At 45.6% G+C, this 20,182-nt stretch overlaps 1 protein-coding gene across 1 annotated transcript in view; it reads left to right on the top strand.

Moving 5' to 3' along the window:
• Positions 1-20,182, top strand: part of LOC130367383 (uncharacterized) — an 87,148-nt gene that overhangs the window by 59,342 nt on the left and 7,624 nt on the right. Inside the window, exons 24-28 of the mRNA XM_056569800.1 lie at positions 3,323-3,492; positions 3,737-3,892; positions 4,051-4,193; positions 4,277-4,425; positions 5,371-5,468. Coding sequence (XP_056425775.1) covers positions 3,323-3,492; positions 3,737-3,892; positions 4,051-4,193; positions 4,277-4,425; positions 5,371-5,468 — 716 coding nt within the window. The remainder of the gene's footprint in view (positions 1-3,322; positions 3,493-3,736; positions 3,893-4,050; positions 4,194-4,276; positions 4,426-5,370; positions 5,469-20,182) is intronic.

Genomic DNA, 20,182 nt, shown 5'->3' with positions numbered 1-20,182 from the left:
ATCTCGAAGTCCTCATTAGTCCTCACTGGCGTGGCATTCTGGACGGTCGTCTCACACTTCTTCTTTAGGCAAGGCAAAACACAACACACAAAGCAAGATTATCAGAATTAGGAGTATGGTTAATTTACTGGTCCTGTATTTGCTGGGATATAAGCGCAACAGGTCTCCCCAAACATTTTACATACCCCCCTTTTTCATCTTACACCATACATCATATCTAATGCTGTACCATTTTGGAATGTTAAAGCGGTTGTGGCTCTTCGTAGTTGGGCCTGACCTTCAACAGCATTTACAAAGAAATGTATTAATTTCTGTTGGTTATAATAGATATAATTAATCTTGCTCATGGAAATCTGGGATATTATTGACTCAACTCCGGCTTTTTACTTGACCTATAGCTTTAAACTCATCTGGGACCCCCCCCCCCCCCCCCCCCCGTGGGACTCCTATAACATCAATATACACATGGGGGTCAAGGCTCCCAGCAGGGGCTGCACATTTACTTCTAAAGTGTGGTTTGGCTTCCTTTGTAGATTTGGTAATGGAAATGTGTATGGGCAGACGTGTCTTGACTAATGTGTATTCTCCAGTTCAATGCCCTTCTAATCAGATTCTAAGCTTCATATCCTCAAGTATCCCATACTTTAGGATAGTTACTATTTACTCATCCCACTAGATAGGTCTATTCTTTCTATAATCTTACACCAAGTATTCCTTTCCTTTATAACATTATCACCCACTGAAATACTTATTTCACCCCGCTATTTGTACATGTTCATCCACTGATTCTCCTCATACAACGTCACATCTATACGGGATCATCATATGTAAGCGTTTCTTTCCTCACTTATTTCCTGACATATACTCATAGGTTTTAAAGAACTGGGTGACAATTACAGAATCTGAACTAGGCACAACTTTATAAAAGGTACTTAATTGTATTCTTTACTGTATCTATGGTTAGGGATCAGTACAATCAGACAAGGACATACTGATATTGGTCCACCTTAGGAAGTTAGATGAAGTCTACTCATAGTCTCTGAAACAGGTAAGATGTTTATGAAGCGTGTTGGTCAGGTACCTTTATTGTTTTACCTAGGTCATAACAGATGTAAATGATGATGTCTGTACAAACCTTCTTTGTGCATTGTTGAATCCTGAGGCCATCCAATGTACGGACATTACTACACACATAGCTCCCCTCTGCTTAGTGTATGGGGTCATATATGTTAACATGGGGTACAAGACTGCTGGCACACACAATTTCTTACCAACTCTCCAGATGTTGTCTTTGCCCTGTATGACCTCTTTCTTCCATTGGTCTCTCTCAGAATGCATTGCTGGTTCCTACAAGAGACCTAAACAGACAGATCCACACTCCCCATCCACCTGTACACTCTGTACCATCATTGTGGGAGGACAGGAGCACTTCAGTCTTGGCAGCCTCCTTAACCATTAAGTCCCCTTGGCTTCTGGGGCGGTTTCCTTCATTTTGGCTCTGATCTTTACAATGGCCACCTTCTCTGGCAGCTCTAGGAATTTGAACACCCGAATTACAAACTACAGATTGGTTTGCCCAAGGATTAAAAAAAAAACTTTACTCCAATAGGCCAATACTTGTGGGCGGTAATTAAAGTGTACCCGTCCTCATTGTGTCCTACCTTCAGATATCTTACACATCTCAGTGAATATCATCAACTCTACTCTCCTGAACTACCAGCTCAGATCGAGTGGTTTATTGCAGTAGAACTTCATTCTGCGTGTGGTCACCATATATCCTGTCTTACGTATTACATCTTTACATTACTTGGAACAAGCTTACATTTCCAACTCAGCATCAACCATGTATTCTCTGATATCCTATCATGGCTCTTGAATTTTTAACCTTATAAGTTTAAGACAATCAATCAGCATATTCGTTTTACACTTAATTATCATTATAAAGTTATCCACTCAAAATTGATGTTATTCAAATAAATGCAATGTAGACTGTATAGGTATATCACATTGTGTATGCAGGTACTATAAACATATTCAAGTTTAAATAGTAGATATGTAGTTTCTTCAATTTAATGTGACTGTGTTTCAATAGACCAAGGCTGTTCTGTCAATCTTCCTATAAGCCCCGCCTTTCTCCTCCCACTCCTCTATGTCACTGGTCACCACCCCTTTGAGTCTGACTTTTTGTCCTCCCTCTGGTTTGGTTATTCCTCAATCACCCTTGAATGTCTAGGTGTCTGCCGGGATTCCTGTGTTACTTTAGACATACAATACACATGTAACATGTAACAATACCAACATTTACAAATACTCAACGTACAACACACAGGGCCCACATTCTCACCAAAAACAATGTAAAAGAATAAAAAATATACAGAGCTCTTTCAAAAATTGGGATAAATCCCCTTCAATGCACATTTTTTATAATTAATAAACCATTAGCTGATTTTAAATGCTTAAGGTAATATTCATTAATTAAATAGTGATCACTTTTTAATTTATTTTTACGTTTTATTTTATTTTCCTTGGCCAAACTTCTTCTCTGGTTACTTCTATAATATAATAGACCATTAATTTCCTTATACATTTCCTTTTTTGCATCCATCCTGCGCTTCTGTGAAAACAAAACTTATAAGAAACTTAATAAAATATAATCCGATAGGTTCAATTAATACCACATGGATTGTCTTTTGTTCTTTACCAATTTAAATGGATCCATTACAACAGAAACACTTACATAAAAAACATTTACTGGTCATACTCCATGTATTCCTAATTCATCACAATATGTGCAGATAATCTTCACCCACAATAATCATCAAATATTCAGGTTAGTGGGGTTGATCCTTGTTAGTTTCCATTCAAGGATAACACTAGATATAATGTCCCCATTCCATGTATTATTTTATTACTGTAAGCTGTCTGTAAATTATTTGCGAAGCAGAGTAAATGAAAAATTCTGATGTTGGTAAAACAAACATTGGAAGCAAAAACTGGAGAAGATCAAGATACCAGCTGTGTTTATTTAAGGAAATTTAAAGTACATATAGAAATTAGATGGCTGTTACATGGAGAATTGGACAACATCTGTTGGCACCATAAGACACACTTTGCGAGGTTACGTTTATAATTTGAGGCCATACTAGCATCTTTTGTTCATGGGTATACTAAGCCTGTTATGGTGGCCAAATTATTTCATATAAGGCAAATTAGATATCATTCAATGTCATTAAATGGAAGTGTTTATCAATCATTTACACCTTTCATTACAATTGTTTATCATTACAAAAATGTATCATTTGTCCCATCCTCTGCATAGCAGTGCCTGCACCTGATTGTGGCATTCTTCGTGGTAGTATTGTCTCAGCTTGGGGTGTACAAGTCCTACTAAAAATGACTCCTGACAATTTCACGGACTGTCTGGATGAAATAGGTCAGGATCCTGATATTCCTAACAGTGAGTTGGCTATCTTGTTGGCCAGAGTACTAAAGGTAAGACATTTTGTGTTCTTATCTCTTAAAGGGATTATCAAGCAATAGAAAAACAGAGCTAATTTCTTCCATAAACAGCACTACACCTGTCCTCCATTCAAGTCAATAGGATTGAGCTGCAATACCACACACAACCTGAGGACAGGTGTGGTGCAGTTTTTTTTTTAACAAATCAGCTCTATTTTATATCCTGGATAATCCCTTTTACTTTCAATTAAACAGACTGGTTGCTTTTACCTTACAGATAGCTGGACCTTTGTCTGTTCTTCCTAACAATGTCCTTATGCGTCTTGGACGTTTGGCCACTAAGCTTAATGTACAGCAACTCCAGGTGGTTTCTTTGAAAGACTTACAAGTTATGGAGGCTTTTGGTAAACAGCAAGAATGGACCACAAGTCAGGTAAAGTAGTGGATTAAAGAGTAAGCTTTTATTCTTAGGATTTTACATGAAAGACATTACCCTATGTGAATACAATCCTACAATATGCCATCATTTCAGTGAGCTCCTGGATATTCATACTTTCATATCATAATAGTTATTTTTTATTATCTCCACAGTTAAATACAATAGTCAATGGATTTATGCAGACTCACAATGTCACAGCCAAGGATCTTGATGCATTGTTCTTGGTGACTCTTGGATATGCAATATGTGGTCTGCCTGAGAAAGACATTCAACAGATCAAGCCATTGGAATTTTGGTACTTTTTTCTTACTTAGTAATGCAATCTAACATATAATAACTGTGCTTGATTTAGCTCTGTTACCTTTCTCTTGGCTTTAGCTCGGCAGTGTTGTATCTAGGCCACCTTGCTCTAAGATGCACTGAACAACAGTTTGAGGCCCTCGCACGGCTCTGCACTGGTAATGACATGTTTGGACCAGTCAGTGGATGGACCGAAGAGGTTTTTCTTGAGATTGGATCTGTAGCTGGTAAGATGCATTTCCAGGCTGCATTCATTAGTAACCTTAAAGGGGTACTCCACTGCCCCAGCATTTGGAACATTTTGTTCCAAACGCTTGGAGAGGGTGGCAGGGATTGTAACGTCACGCCCCCTCAATGCAAGTCTATGGGAGGGGGCGTGATGGCCGCCACGCCCCCTCCCATAGACTTGCATTGAGGGGGCGTGGCTGTGACGCCACATCCCCCGCTGCCCGCACCCAGCGCTCTAAACTAACGCAGGGTGCTGACAGAGATCACAGGAGTCCTAGCTGCGGGACCCCTGCGATCAGACATCTTATCCCCTATGCTTTGGATAGGGGATTAGATGTCTTGTACCCCTTTAAGACTTGTTTCAGGTAAAAAAAAAAAAAGATGATGATCAAACCTGGTTATTTTGTTTAGAGAAGAAAAATATGGATCTAACTTCTATGCATAAATAGCATAGAGATCTTGGCAGTTCCTTGAAAAAGTTCAAAAGGGTCTGGATGCCTTTCCTGAAAGTCATAATATTACAAATGAGGCTCGGCTGGTTCCATTACGATTTAACCTTCCGTCAAAAGTTTGGAAGATTTATTCATGTATACTGCCAGCAGAATGTATACTGTGGAATATGTACCCACAGGCTACCATGCCAAAAATCATCTATTACACCATCTTGTACAGCAATTTTATGTATAGTGACATACACTAACCCGATAGATGCCACTTTTTTGGCATACCATTTGATACATGCGTGTATCTATGGATAGACATCTAGCAAAGCTAGCACTCTAATGTGAGGAGGTGGAATTTATTTTGCATATTAAGGAAGGAAGTTTCCTCCTAAGATGAGGCATTTTCTTTGTATGAGTTATTTGTTTTTCTGGGAAACAACGCTTGATGTGTCAGAAAAGTGTCATCTTTTAATTTACTGACTATATTAATGTTTGTTATAGCTGGCCTGCAAGATATAGAGTTTTCTGCACTTGTCCAAGAGCAGATTCAAGGCCTGACACCTCTTGCAATATCTCTCATTAGTCCTGAGAAGTTTTCAGTAAGTATGATTCATTTCTTGGTCGTTTCACATGAGGGCACAAGAACTATGGGGTATAGGCTGATACAACAAGGAGGCTAGCACTAAGTGGAAAAAAAGAGTTGTCTCAATTCATCAGGTTACACCTACTTACTAGCACTGAGCTAACCAGTTTTTACTTACAGCTACAGTAGGGGGCAGACAGATCTGGCTTCCCTAGACCTGTTCTACCTTAAAGGGAATCTGTCAACTCTATTTGCTGCTAAGAGCTGAAGAGACCGATAGCTGTGAGGATAGAAAAGCAAACTGCACATTTCCTGGAGCTGGTGGTTGTTGCCAATTTAATAAAATCATCTTTTTACTTCTACAGTGTCAAGGAGGGGGTGCCATAACCTGGCATACATCCTCGCTCTCACCTCCTAGCCCCCCCTGATGTATGTCAACATGTCATTCAGACACTGCCCCACTGGTAACCCTCCTCCCAAAAGGTTTACTTGTCCACCAAGCCTGACTCCTACAAGCCCTCTTCCACCTGAATTAGACATAGCTACCTAAATCCCCACTTGGAAGGGCAGCCTCTTTTCCCCTTTCTGGGTTGTCCAGATGTCACAGGTTCTGGTTGCCTAGGTTTGGGACATAGTCTGCAATGTCCACAAATTAGCATGCTTCCTTCCCCCACAGTTTTTTGCAGTCCTGCTCCTCTTTTTAGTAAACCTTCCAATCTCACCTATTTCATGGTGTCATCATCAGTCTCCCCTTAAGACTGATTGAAGGACTTTTATGTCAATCTGTTTCAGTCCCACCCATACTGCTTCCATTGAGCCCCACAATTCCTGCCTACCATAGATATATACCTTCATTTCCCCATGCTTGCTTCTACTTAAAGAGGTATTCCAGCTTTATAAATCTTATCCCTCTATACAAAGGATAGGGAATAAGATGTATGATCACAGGGGTCCCGCCGCTGGGACCCCCGCGATCTTGGTGCCGGGCGCTGCCTCCCAGACAAAGACGTGACATCACAGCCACGTCCCCTCCATTAATGTCTATGGGAGGGGGTGTGACGGGCTCGCTCCTGAGTACCCAGGCTATGATACAAGCCAGGTTGCTGACATCCTCCAGATTCTATCACTTTACACCAATAGAAGTAGTCCTTCCAGGTAATGACAAGCTATTGCCCACTATGGTTGCTTCCTTCATAATTTTCTTGCCTTTAGGATGGCTTTAATATAGGCCTCCCACTCAGCTCTCATGGTTAAAAGGGGGACTCCGCCCATCGATATCTTATCCCCTAGCCAAAGTATAGGGGATAAGATGTCTGATCGTGGAGGTCTCGCCACTGGGGATCCCCGCAATCTGTCCTGCAGCACCCACCTGTGTCCGCTGGACAGAGCGATGATTGCTCCGTGTCTGAAGGGTCACGACTACGGGGCCTAAGTATCGTGACATCACGACTCCACCCCCTTGTGATGTCACGCCCTGCCCCCTCAATGCAAGTCTATGGGAGATTATAGTAAATCATTGGGCTGGCCACAGGTCGTCTTTAACCCCTTAAGGACCAAGGGCGTACAGGTACGCCTTTGCTCCCTGGTACTTAAGGACCAAGGGCGTATCTGTACGCCCGTGGGAATTTCGGTCCCTGCCGCGCGCCGGGCGGGGAAGGGACCGGGGTGACTGCTGATATCGATCAGCAGGCTCTGGGAGGGGTTAACGGCCCCTTCTCGCAGCTCTGCTTGCTCCCTGAGTTCATTCAGCGGCCAGAGCTGCGAGAAAGAGCCAGGGACCCCCCTCTGTGAAGATCGGAGCCACTCACAGAGGAAGACCCCCCTTAGAGCAGGGAGAGAGTACAGCCCCAGGAACCGGTAGGGTTAACCAGTAAAATAAAGTAAAAAAAAAAGTTACAGTTAGTTACACCAATCACACACACTACATACTCCCCCCCCCCCCCCCACACACACACACCCTGCAGTGACAGTTTTGTCAATCACATGGTGGAGCAGACGAATCTGTACGCCAGGCAGTTCATCGCCCACCACCGCCCACCACCATTCTGTTTTGGCCAGGCCCAATGAATGGTACGCCATTGATGCAGCAGAGATGAGGACATTTTGGGGCCTCTTGCTGCATATGGGCCTGGTCAAAAAACCAAGTGTCAGACAGTACTGGAGCGGGGACATCCTCTACCAGACCCCGCTTTACAGTATGGTCATGGCACGGAGGCGGTTTGAAGCCATTCGGAAATGCCTGCATTATGCAGATATTGCGGCATGTCCGCCCCGAGGTGATCCCGCCAATGACAGGCTTTACAAAGTGAGGCCGGTCATCAATCACTTTGGGGCCACATTTTTGAAGGCCTACGTACCCCTCAGGGAGCTCTCGGTTGATGAGTCTCATCAGTTTTAAGGGGAGACTCATCTTCTGCCATAATATTCCCTCGAAGCGGGCACGGTATGGCGTGAAGCTCTATAAACTTTGTGAGAGTACCTCCGGGTACACTCTCAAGTTTAGGGTGTATGAGGGACGAGATTCCCGTATTGAACCCCCAGATTGTTCCCCCACTCTGGGTGTTAGCGGGAAAATCGTTTGGGAGCTTGTGCACCCTTTGCTGGATAAGGGTTACCACGTGTACGTGGACAACTTTTATACCAGCATCCCTCTCTTCACATCCCTTGCCGCCAGATCCCTGTCCGCTTGTGGGACTGTGCGGAAAAACCAGAGAGGCCTCCCTCTAAATTTTCTGCAGACACCTATGCCCAAGGGTGAGTCCCGTGCCCTTACCCATGAAAACCTGTTGCTGGTCAGGTATAAGGATAAGAGGGATGTCCTAATGCTGACCACTATTCATGGTAACGGCAGCTCACCTGTCCCTGGGCGAGGTACCACAACACCGGTCCTCAAGCCCGATTGTATTCTGGACGACAATCGGTGTATGGGGGGAGTTGATCTTTCTGATCAAGTCCTCAAGCCATACATGGCCATGCGGAAAACACGGGTATGGTACAAAAAAGTTGCGGTCTACTTGGTACAGGTTGCCATGTACAACTATTTTGTACTGTCCCAGTACGCTGGCAACACAGGGACATTCCTCCATTTCCAAGAAGAAGTCCTAAAGGTACTGATTAGAGATGAGCGAATCGAAGTTGACGAACCCGAATTCGTTACGAATTTCATGAAAAATTTGATTTGCAACGAATACGAATATCGCCGCGATTCTATCGAACGAATCGCTTCATTAAACTCCATTTTACAGCGTTCCAGGCTATTTGAGACCTAAGATGGCGGATCCACATGTGAGTACATGGGGCAGGGGATTATGGGAGGGCGGGAAACAGCGGCGGGAATGAAGGTAGGTGGGCTGACCCTGAACCACATGTGAGATGCAGCCTATCAGTGTTCACTGACCCCTGTGATGTCACAGCCCCTATATAATCGGCGGCCATCTTGCCTCTCTTCATTTCATCTATGCACTCAGATGGAGAGGACAGGACTGAGTGTGTGTGAATAACTCATACCACAGTGTTACACTGCAACTGCTAGTCACATCAGCATTAGGGAAAGACAGTAGTGCAGAGTACTTTGCTGTAACACTGAGAAGGATCATTGATAGCTAAACCTCCTATTCACGTTATTGAGCATTGCAGCATAGAGGGGCAGATAGCTGTCAGCTGCCTCATACAGATCTCCAAGCTGCCTTAACTTTCTGAAGCATCTTATCTCCTAATTTTTCAGCCCAATTGATTTTTTTTTGCTCCACAAATCTTCTGCTGCTCAGAATTGTGTGGCAGAGTGCAATTTAGGGTTTAATCCCTGGATTTTTTTTTGTGTGGTGCTGCACTGTTGGGTCCTGTTGATGTTCAGAAATAAGTCATATTAGTGTGGACTTTAGTGCCTTTTTACCATTTTTCACCTGTTATTCTGTCTCTGTGCTAAATTCAGTGTTATACCACACGTTATACACCTGCCGGTGTATTAAAGAAAAAAAAGTTTTTCTTGAGTACAAATACGCTTTTTCAGTGGCCTTATCATTGCAAAGGGCCTACATACAAACAAATAGCGTACGATATACCACCTTTTTTTCTGTCTCTGTGCTAAATTCAGTGTTATACCACACGTTATACACCTGCCGGTGTATTAAAGAATTTTTTTTTTTCCTGAGTACAAATACGCTTAACAGTGGCCTTATCATTGCAAAGGGCCTAAATACAAGCAAATAGCGTACCATATACTACCTTTTTTTCTGTCTCTGCTAAATTCAGTGTTATACCCCACATTATACACCTGCCAGTGTATTAAAGAAAAAAAAAAGTTTTTCCTGCGTACAAATACACTCAACAGTGCGCTCATCATTGCAAAGGGCATACATACAACCAAGTAATATACTATTTAGTACCTGTATTTCTGTCTCGATGCTAAATTCAGTGCTATTCCACACATTAGTATACACCGGCTGGTGTATACAACAAAAAAATAGTTTTTTTCTGCGTATAGTGCGCTCATCATTGCAAAGGGCAAACATACAACCAAGTAGTGTACTATTTAGTACCTGTATTTCTGTCTCGGTGCTAAATTCAGTGCTATTCCACACATTAGTATACACCGGCTGGTGTATACAACAAAAAAAGAGTTTTTTTCTGCGTATAAATACGCTTACCAGTGCGCTCATCATTGCAAAGGGCATACATAGAACCAAGTAGTATACTATTTACTACCTGTTATTCTCTCTCTGTGCTAAATTCAGTGCTATTCCACACATTAGTATACACCTGTTGGTGTAATAAAAAAAAAAAAGAAGTGTTTTTTCTGCGTAGAAATACGCATACCAGTGCGCTCATCATTGCAAAGGGCATACTTACAACAAAGGAGTGTACTATTTAGTAACTGTTATTCTGTCTAGGGCCTATATACTTTGAAAGGACAGCCGTAAGTAATCGCCTGCTGCTGTTCTATACCCTCATAAACGCACTAAGTATGTCAGGCAGGGAAGTGCCAGGACGTGCACAGAGAAGGGGCAGAGGCCTACATACGTCAGGCAGAGTTGGCAGCAGACTTGGGGCGAGTGGCAGCAGGAGTCGCAGCAATAGGCCTGAGCTCCCGTTAACACCCAGCAGTCGTGTCGTCGACCCATCTCTCCTCGTCAATTGGTTTGCACACTCATCCCCATCATCACAAGCGACATCTGACAACCCCAGTCAAGAGTCGGTGGGTTCCTCAGACACAACCCTCAGTTGGCATGGCCCGGGAGCAGTCCCCGTAATCTCATTGCCTTTGTCCTATGTTGTTCCCTCTCCCAAAGAAGTATCTCATGCTTTGGGTTCAGCTCCACTATTTAGTGAGGACGATGTAATAGAGGACAGTCAGCATCTAATGGGCAGCCAAGAATGTGAGGAGACATGCGTCCTTTCTCCACAAGGCGGGCAAGTATTGATGCTGAGAGTGATGTGGGAGGCGGTGTTTCAATTGTTCAGGGTCCTGAGGCAGACACTGTTGTGGAACACGAGGAGGACATCAGTGACGTGCACACATCTTTTGATGATGATGAAGCCGATCGCAATTGGGAGCCGGGTGCAGAAGCCGGGGCTTCATCATCATCAGGAGAAGATATTTGCTCTTTGTCTATGAGGCAGCAAGGCGGTAGCACGGTTGGCAATCAGCGTGGTGGTGGCAGTAGTGGAAATTCAGGAGCCAAACATGCCAGGGGCAGACCACCTGCTTCGCGGCAAGCTACCATTCAGGGAGGTAGTGGAACAGGGGTTCCTGGAGACGGCGCCAATAGCAGTGAAATAGTGTGAACTGCGGGTGGGAAAATCAGCTACTCTGTGGTGTGGTTGTTTTTCATAAAGAATCCGGAGGACCTTAGCGTAGTCACATGCAAAATCTGTCGGCAGAAAGTAAAGCGTGGCCAGGGTCCCAATCTCGGCACCACAGCCCTGCGTCAACACATGATTCGCCACCATAAAGCGGCCTGGGATAACCGTGGCTCCGAGGTAGTGGTCCAGCCTGCCGCATCACCCAGTGGCCATCCGCTCCCTCCGTCATCCAGCCAAGGCTCCACCACCTCAGCCGAAGGGAGCATTGTGTCAAACCCTCCTTCTTGCGCTCCTGCTTCTGCCGCTCATAGTCAGCCACTCCGCCAACAATCGATCGGCGAAGCCATGTCCAAGAGACAACAGTATGCGCCCACTCATCCAACGGTGCAGAAGTTGAATGTGCTCCTGTCCAAGTTGCTGGTGTTGCAGTCCCTCCCTTTCCAACTGTTGGACTCTGCAGCTTTCAGGGAATTGATGGCTTGTCCCGAGCCGAGGTGGAGAGTCCCAAGCCGTCATTTATTTGCGAAGAAGGCAGTACCAGCCCTGCATAAGTCTGTACAAGAGAAGGTGGGCCAGTCCTTGAGCCTGTCGGTGTGTTCAAAAGTGCACGGCATCATCGACATGTGGAGCTGTAACTACGGGCAGGGACAATACATGTCTTTTACGGCCCACTGGGTAAATGTTGTTCCTGCACAGCCACAACAGCAACTTGGACAGGTCACACCACTTCCTCCTCCACGCTCTGGCTCCCAGGCAGTTGGTCCTTTTACAGTGTGCGCCTCCTCCTCCTCCCCCGTGTCCTCGGCCTCCACTGCACGTCCAAATCTCGGTGGCCCTTCATCGTATCACGTGTGTAGGGCACAGCGGTGTCAAGCCGTCCTTCACATGGTTTGCCTTGGCGAACGGAGTCACACAGGGGAGGAACTGCTAAAGTTCATTAGGGAAGAAATCCGAGTATGGCTTACTCCACGAAATCTGGAAATGGGAACCATGGTGACCGACAATGGGAAGAACATTGTGGCCGCGCTGCGACATGGAAGTGTGAACCATTCGCCCTGCATGGCACACGTGTTGAATCTGGTTGTCAAGAAGTTCATCAAGTCTTCACCCCATTTGCAAGACGTCCTGACAATGGCAAGAAAACATGGCTGGTCACGGCAATGGAGACGTTGCGCCTACATCAGAAGGCTACATGAGTCCTGTGGGGGATGAACTGGAGGAGGATGATTAGGGGCAGAGCGGAGCAGTTTACGGTGGATGAGATGACCGGTGTTTCTGGTCATTGGACAGGAGAGGAGGAGCAGCCAGAGGAGCTGGAGGGTTATTACAAGGGAGGCGAGACAGAGGACCCAGACACACCGTGGCAGTATGCAGTGGAGATGGAGGCAGGTAGTCCCAGCGAGTCACTGTCACAAATGGCACGATGCATGCTGAGTTGCTTGCGTAGTGACCCCTGAATTGTCAAAATTCGTCAGTGCGATGACTTCTGGATCTCCACCTTATTAGACCCTCGCTACCGGCCCAGAATGGGGGCCTTTTTTACACCCACTGAGAGGGAGGACAAACTGACCTATTTCAGGGAGCTTCTACGTAGTCGGTTGGCCGATGGCTATCGGCCACATGGTCCATCCACTCGCAGGTCTCAGTCGGGGGGCCCTCTGCGCTCACCTTCCACTGCCACGGCTGCTGGGGAGGGGTGGCAGGAGCAGTACCGGCTCAATCAGCAGCAGCCTGAGTCTACAGTCGCTGATGAGTAGCTTCCTTCAGCCGCATAGTGAAGCTACTCATCAGCAGCAGGTGGACATGGAGCAGGACCTGAACCAGCAGGTGCTGGCTTACCTCGACATGACCCTGCCAACAACCGTTGAAGATCAGCTGGACTTCTGGGCAGCCAAACTCGATAAATGGCCGCAACTAGCGGAGTTTGCCCTGGAAAAGCTGTCCTGCCCGGCCAGTAGTGTGCCATCAGAGCGGGTGTTTAGTGCGGCCGGGGCCATAGTCAGGCGAACTCGTCTGTCCACTAAAAATGTGGAGAGACTGACGTTTGTCAAGATGAATCAGGGATGGATCAGCCAGGATTTTCAGCCACCAATGACAGATGGGTTTGAGTAGATTGACCATGCTCCTACAACAACATTTTCTCTATTGTGGTTGGTTGTGAAACCCTCTGGGGCAGACCTGGGCATTGTACGGCCCGCTTGCCACATACGGCCCTTCGATTGGCTCTGACCGGCCCGCACTGATTGGGGGACAACTATGCTGCCTAATCTGGGGGACATCTATGCTGCCTAATCTGGGTGACAACTATGCTCCTAATCTGGTGGACATCTATGATGCCTAATATGGGGGACATCGATGCTGCCTACTCTGGGGGACAAGTATGCTCCTAATCTGGGGGACATCTATGCTGCCTAATCTGGGTGACATCTATGCTGCCTAATCTGGGTGACATCTATGCTGCCTAATCTGGGTGACATCTATGCTCCTAATCTGGGGGACATCTATGCTGCCTAATCTGGGGGACAAGTATGCTCCTTATCTGGGGGGCATCTATGCTGCCTACTCTGGGGGACAAGTATGCTCCTAATCTGGGGGACAGCTATGCTGCCTAATCTGGGGGACAACTATGCTCCTTATCTGGTGGACATCTATGCTGCCTAATCTGGGGGACATCTATGCTGCCTAATCTGGGTGACATCTATGCTGCCTACTCTGGGGGACAAGTATGCTCCTAATCTGGGGGACATTTATGCTGCCTAATCTGGGTGACATCTATGCTGCCTAATCTGGGTGACATCTATGCTGCCTAATCTGGGGGACAAGTATGCTCCTAATATGGGGGACATCAATGCTGCCTAATCTGGGTGACATCTATGCTGCCTAATCTGGGTGACATCTATGCTGCCTAATCTGGGGGACAACTATGCTCCTAATCTGGGGGACATCTATGCTGCTAATCTGGGGGACAAGTATGCTCCTAATCTGGGGGACATCTATGCTGCCTACTCTGGGGGACAAGTATGCTCATAATCTGGGGGACAACTATGCTCCTAATCTGGTGGACATCTATGCTGCCTAATCTGGGGAACATCTATGCTCCTAATCTGGGTGACATCTATGCTGCCTACTCTGGGGGACAAGTATGCTCCTAATCTGTGGGACATCTATGCTGCCTAATCTGGGGGACAACTATGCTCCTAATCTGGGGGACATCTATGCTGCCTAATCTGGGGGACAAGTATGCTCCTAGTCTGGGGGACATCTATGCTGCCTACTCTGGGGGACAAGTATGCTCCTAATCTGGGGGACATCTATGCTGCCTAATCTTGGGGACAACTAGGCTCCTAATCTGGGGGACATCTATGCTGCCTAATCTGGGGGACAAGTATGCTCCTAATCTGGGGGACATCTATGCTGCCAAATCTGGGGGACATCTATGCTGCCTAATCTGGGGGACATCTATGCTGCCTAATCTGGGGGACATCTATGCTGCCTAATCTGGGGGACATCTATGCTGCCTACTCTGGGGGACAACTATGCTCCTAATCTGGGGGACATCTATGCTGCCTAATCTGGGGGACAACTATGCTCCTAATCTGGCGGACATCTATGCTGCCTAATCTGGGGGACAAGTATGCTCCTAATCTGGGGGACATCTATGCTGCCTAATCTGGGGGACATGTATGCTGCCTAATCTGGGGGACAACTATGCTCCTAATCTGGGGGACAACTATGCTCCTAATCTGGGGGACACCTATGCTGCCTAATCTGTGGGACATCTATGCTGCCTAATCTGGGGGACAAGTATGCTCCTAATCTGGGGGACATCTATGCTGCCTACTCTGGGGGACAACAATGCTCCTAATCTGGGGGACATCTATGCTGCCTAATCTGGGGGACATCTATGCTGCCTAATCTGGGGGACAACTATGCTCCTAATCTGGGGGACATCTATGCTGCCTACTCTGGGGGACATCTATGCTGCCTACTCTGGGGGACAAGTATGCTCCTAATCTGGGGGACATCTATGCTGCCTAATCTGGGGGACAACTATGCTCCTAATATGGGGAAAACTGATGCTTCTGGCCTTGGGCCTATAATTTTTTGAAGTTTAGCAGTAGCTAAATACATGCTTAATGCAAATGTCAACATTGATCTTTAAATGTAAGGGGTTATGAAAACCTCTTGGGTACTGCAAATGCATGCTCCAGACTCATTCTGTGTCTTTCAAGAACTACTTGCCTCCCTGGTGCCTCTGGCCTTAAATTTTTGGATGTTTAGCAGTAGCTAAATACATGCTTAATGCAAATTTCAACAATGATCGTTAAATTCTCGGCGCTCTGCCAGGGCCTTCTCCTACCCCACTTGGGCCAATCCGAGGACCTCACTAACCAACTCACTAACTAATCCAATCGCTTATAGCGACGGGCGGTGTGTACAAAGGGCAGGGACTTAATCAACGCCAGCTTATGACCCTCACTTACTGGTAATTCCTCGTTTTAAGGTTAAATAATTGCAATCCCAGATCCCTATCACGAACTGGTTTCAGCGTGCAACACGCACCTGTCATTGAAAGATAGAGACACGCTAATCCGTTCAGTGGAGCGCGCCTGCAGCCCCGGACATCTGAGGGCATAACACACCTGTTATTGCTCGATCTTGCAACTGATCGGGCAAGGTAAGGGGTTATTAAAGCCTCTTGGGTACTGCTGAGGCCTACTCCTGACTGCTCCTGGTGCAATGTATAGGGTAATTAACCTCTTAAGGACGCAGGGCGTATGGATACGCCCTGCATCCCGAGTCCTTAAGGACGCAGGGCGTATCCATACGCCCGTGGGAATTCCGGTCCCCACCGCTAGCCGGTTGGGGACCGGAGCCGGATGCCTGCTGAAATCTTTCAGCAGGCATCCCGGCATATCGCCCAGGGGGGTCATTATGCCCCCCCATGTCGGCGATCGCCGCAGATCGCTGGACAATTCAGTCCAGCGATCTGCGGCGATTCCGGGTCAATCGGGTCTCCAGTGACCCGGTGACCCGGAATTACTGGCTGTTCGGGGCCGTCTCTGACGGCCCCGAACAGCCAGAGCCTGCAGGGGTGAGCTGGCACTGGTGCCACCTCACGATCGCCCTGATTCGTCGGCCGGATTACCGGCCGACCAATCAGGGCGCCTGCTGCGGGTGTCACTCCCGCACCCGCTCCGCCCCTCTTCCGGAGGGCGTGAGCGGGTGCGGGAAGACGACCCCGGGTGCTGGGGACCCCGATCCCCGGCGTCCATGTTGGGATCGGGGCCCCAGGAGCGACGGCGGCGGCGTGGGACAGCCTGCGATGAAGCAGCAGCAGGAGGTGAGTTACAGCCTCCTGCTGTTGCTTAGCAACAGCTCCCAGCATGCAAAAAGGGCATGCTGGGAGCTGTAGTTATGCAACAGCAGGAGGCAGACCACCACAACTCCCAGCATTCCCTTATGGGCATGCTGGGACTTATGGTTTTGCAACAGCTGGAGGCACATTTTTTCTATGGAAAAGTGTACCTTCAGCTGTTGTATAACTACAACTCCCAGCTTGCACAAACAGCTAAAGTGCATGCTGGGAGTTGTAGTGGTGCATCTGCTGGTTGCATAACTACAACTCCCAGCATGCCCGTTGGCTGTCGGTTACTGCTGAGAGTTGTAGTTTTGCAACAGCTGAAGGCACACTGGTTGTGAAACTTAGTTTTTTTTTTTTACCTAACTCATTGTTTCACGACCGGTGTGCCTCCAGCTGTTGCAAACTACAACTCCCAGCAGTCACCTTACACGATGCACCGTACATGCTGGGAGTTGTAGTTTTGCAACAGCTGGAGGCACACTGGTTTTGAAACACTGAGTAAGGTCACAAACTCCGTGATACATAACCAGTGTGCCTACAGCTGTTGCAAAACTAAAACTCTCAGCATGTACAGTCTCTCAGCGCATGCTGGGAGTTATAGTTTTGCAACAGCTGGATGTCCCCCCCAATGTGAATGTACAGGGTACACTCACATGGGCGGAGGATTACAGTAGGTATCGGGCTGCAAGTTTGAGCTGCAGCAAATTTTCTGCAACAGCTCAAACTGCCAGCGAGAAACTACTGTGAACCCCCGCCCGTGTGACTGTACCCTAAAAACACTACACTACACTAACACAAAAAATAAAATAAAAAGTAAAAAACACTACATATACACATACCCCTATACAGCCCCCCTCCCCTCCCCAATAAAAATGAAAAACGTCTGGTACGCCACGGTTTCCAAAACGGAGCCTCCAGCTGTTGCAAAACAACAACTCCCAGTATTGTCGGACAGCCGTTGACTGTCCAGGAATGCTGGGAGTTTTGCAACAGTTGGAGGCACAATGTTTGGGAATCACTGGCGTAGAATACCCCTATGTCCACCCCTATGCAATCCCTAATTTAGGCCTCAAATGCGCATGGCGCTCTCACTTTGGAGCCCTGTCGTATTTCAAGGCAACAGTTAAGGGTCACATATGGGGTATCGCCGTACTCGGGAGAAATTGGGCTTCAAATTTTGGGGGGTATTTTCTGCTTTAACCCTTTGTATAAATGTACATTTTTTGGGAAACCAAGCATTTTAGGTAAATTTTTTTATTTTTTTTTACATATGCAAAAGTCGTGAAACACCTGTAGGGTATTAAGGTTCACTTAACCCCTTTTTACATTCCCCGAGGGCTCTAGTTTCCAAAATGGTATGCCATGTGGGGTTTTTTTGCGGTCCTGGCACCATAGGGGCTTCCTAAATGCGGCATGCCCCCAGAGCAAAATTTGCTTTCAAAAAGCCAAATGTGACTCCTTCTCTTCTGAGACCTGTAGTGCGCCAACAGAGCACTTTTCACCCCCATATGGGGTGTTTTCTGAATCGGGAGAAATTGGGCTTCAAATTTTGGGGGGTATTTTCTGCTTTAACCCTTTGTATAAATGTAAATTTTTTGGGAAACCAAGCATTTTAGGTAAATTTTTTTATTTTTTTTTACATATGCAAAAGTCGTGAAACACCTGTAGGGTATTAAGGTTCACTTTACCCCTTGTTACGTTCCCCGAGGGGTCTAGTTTCCAAAATGGTATGCCATGTGGTTTTTTTTTGCTGTCCTGGCACCATAGGGGCTTCCTAAATGCGGCATGCCCCCAGAGCAAAATTTCCTTCAAAAAAGCCAAATGTGACTCCTTCTCTTCTGAGACCTGTAGTGCGCCAGCAGAGCACTTTTCACCCCCATATGGGGTGTTTTCTGAATCGGGAGAAATTGGGCTTCAAATTTTGGGGGGTATTTTCTGCTATTACCCTTTTTAAAAATGTAAAACTTTAGAGAAACCAAGCATTTTAGGTAAAAAAAATATATATTTTTTTTACATATGCAAAAGTCGTGAATCACCTGTGGGGTATTAAGGTTCACATTACCCCTTGTTACGTTCCCCGAGGGGTCTAGTTTCCAAAATGGTATGCCATGTGTTTTTTTTTGCTGTTCTGGCACCATAGGGGCTTCCTAAAGGTGACATGCCCCCCAAAAACCATTTGACGCTCCTTCCCTTCTGAGCCCTCTACTGCGCCCGCCGAACAATTAACATAGACATATGAGGTATGTGCTTACTCGAGAGAAATTGGGTTTCAAATACAAGTAAAAATTTTCTCCTTTTTACCCCTTGCAAAAATTCAAAAATTGGGTCTACAAGAACATGCGAGTGTAAAAAATGAAGATTGTGAATTTTCTCCTTCACTTTGCTGCTATTCCTGTGAAACCCGTAAAGGGTTAAAACACTTACTGAATGTCATTTTGAATACTTTCGGGGGTGCAGTTTTTATAATGGGGTAATTTATGGGGTATTTCTAATATGAAGACCCTTCAAATCCACTTCAAACCTGAACTGGTCCCTGAAAAAAAGCAAGTTTCAAAATTTTGTGAAAAATTGGAAAATTGCTGCGGAACTTTGAAGCCCTCTGGTGTCTTCCAAAAGTAAAAACTCATCAATTTTATGATGCAAATATAAAGTAGACATATTGTATATGTGAATAAAAAAAAAAATTATTTGGAATATCAATTTTCCTTACAAGCAGAGAGCTTCAAAGTTAGAAAAATGCAAAATTTTCAAATTTTTCATCAAATTTTGGGATTTTTCACCAAGAAAGGATGCAAGTTACCAAAAAATTTTACCACTACGTTAAAGTAGAATATGTCACGAAAAAACAATCTCGGAATCAGAATGATAACTAAAAGCATTCCAGAGTTATTAATGTTTAAAGTGACAGTGGTCAGATTTGCAAAAAATGGCCGAGTCCTTAAGGTGAAAAAGGGCTCAGTCCTTAAGGGGTTAAACACTCTTGGGTAGTGTTATTGTTAAATTTACTGGTAATTTTATCAGTAATAAAATTGAATTTTGCGTGTGATTTTTTAATGAAAAAAATAAATAAATAGATGGAGAGGGATTAACTCTGCTTAATCATTTTTGGCGATTAGAATCCTTTTGTCATCTGATTTTTTGGAGACAGATGCGCTTACACACATGTAATAATTTTTTTAACCAAATGTCAAACATTGTGTGGTTTATTATTTTTGAGAAGAATGTCTTTTGGTGGTCCACCATCCTGCATTATAGAGTCTTCTGAACAGCTGTATATGCGCTTGTTTTAGAAAAAAAAAAAAAAAGGTATTTTGTCAGACAATTTCAATAAAATTTTTCCTTTTTTTGGGGTGGATTGTGAAGCCCGGGTGTGTACTCGTGCATCAGTCAACTCCAGTCTGTGTCCATTAGGCAATATATGGGTTACTGATGCAGCAGAGGTGGGGCCTTGGAATTTCAATTTTTTTAAAAACTTGAACATAGTGTGGTTTATTATTTTTGAGAAGAATGTCTATTGGTGGTCCACCGTCCTGCATAATAGAGTCTTCTGAAATGCTGTATAT

The sequence above is a fragment of the Hyla sarda genome, chromosome 4 (genome assembly GCF_029499605.1).
Source record: "Hyla sarda isolate aHylSar1 chromosome 4, aHylSar1.hap1, whole genome shotgun sequence".
In the NCBI taxonomy this organism is placed as follows: domain Eukaryota; kingdom Metazoa; phylum Chordata; class Amphibia; order Anura; family Hylidae; genus Hyla; species Hyla sarda.
This window is presented reverse-complemented; position numbering and strand designations above follow the sequence as displayed.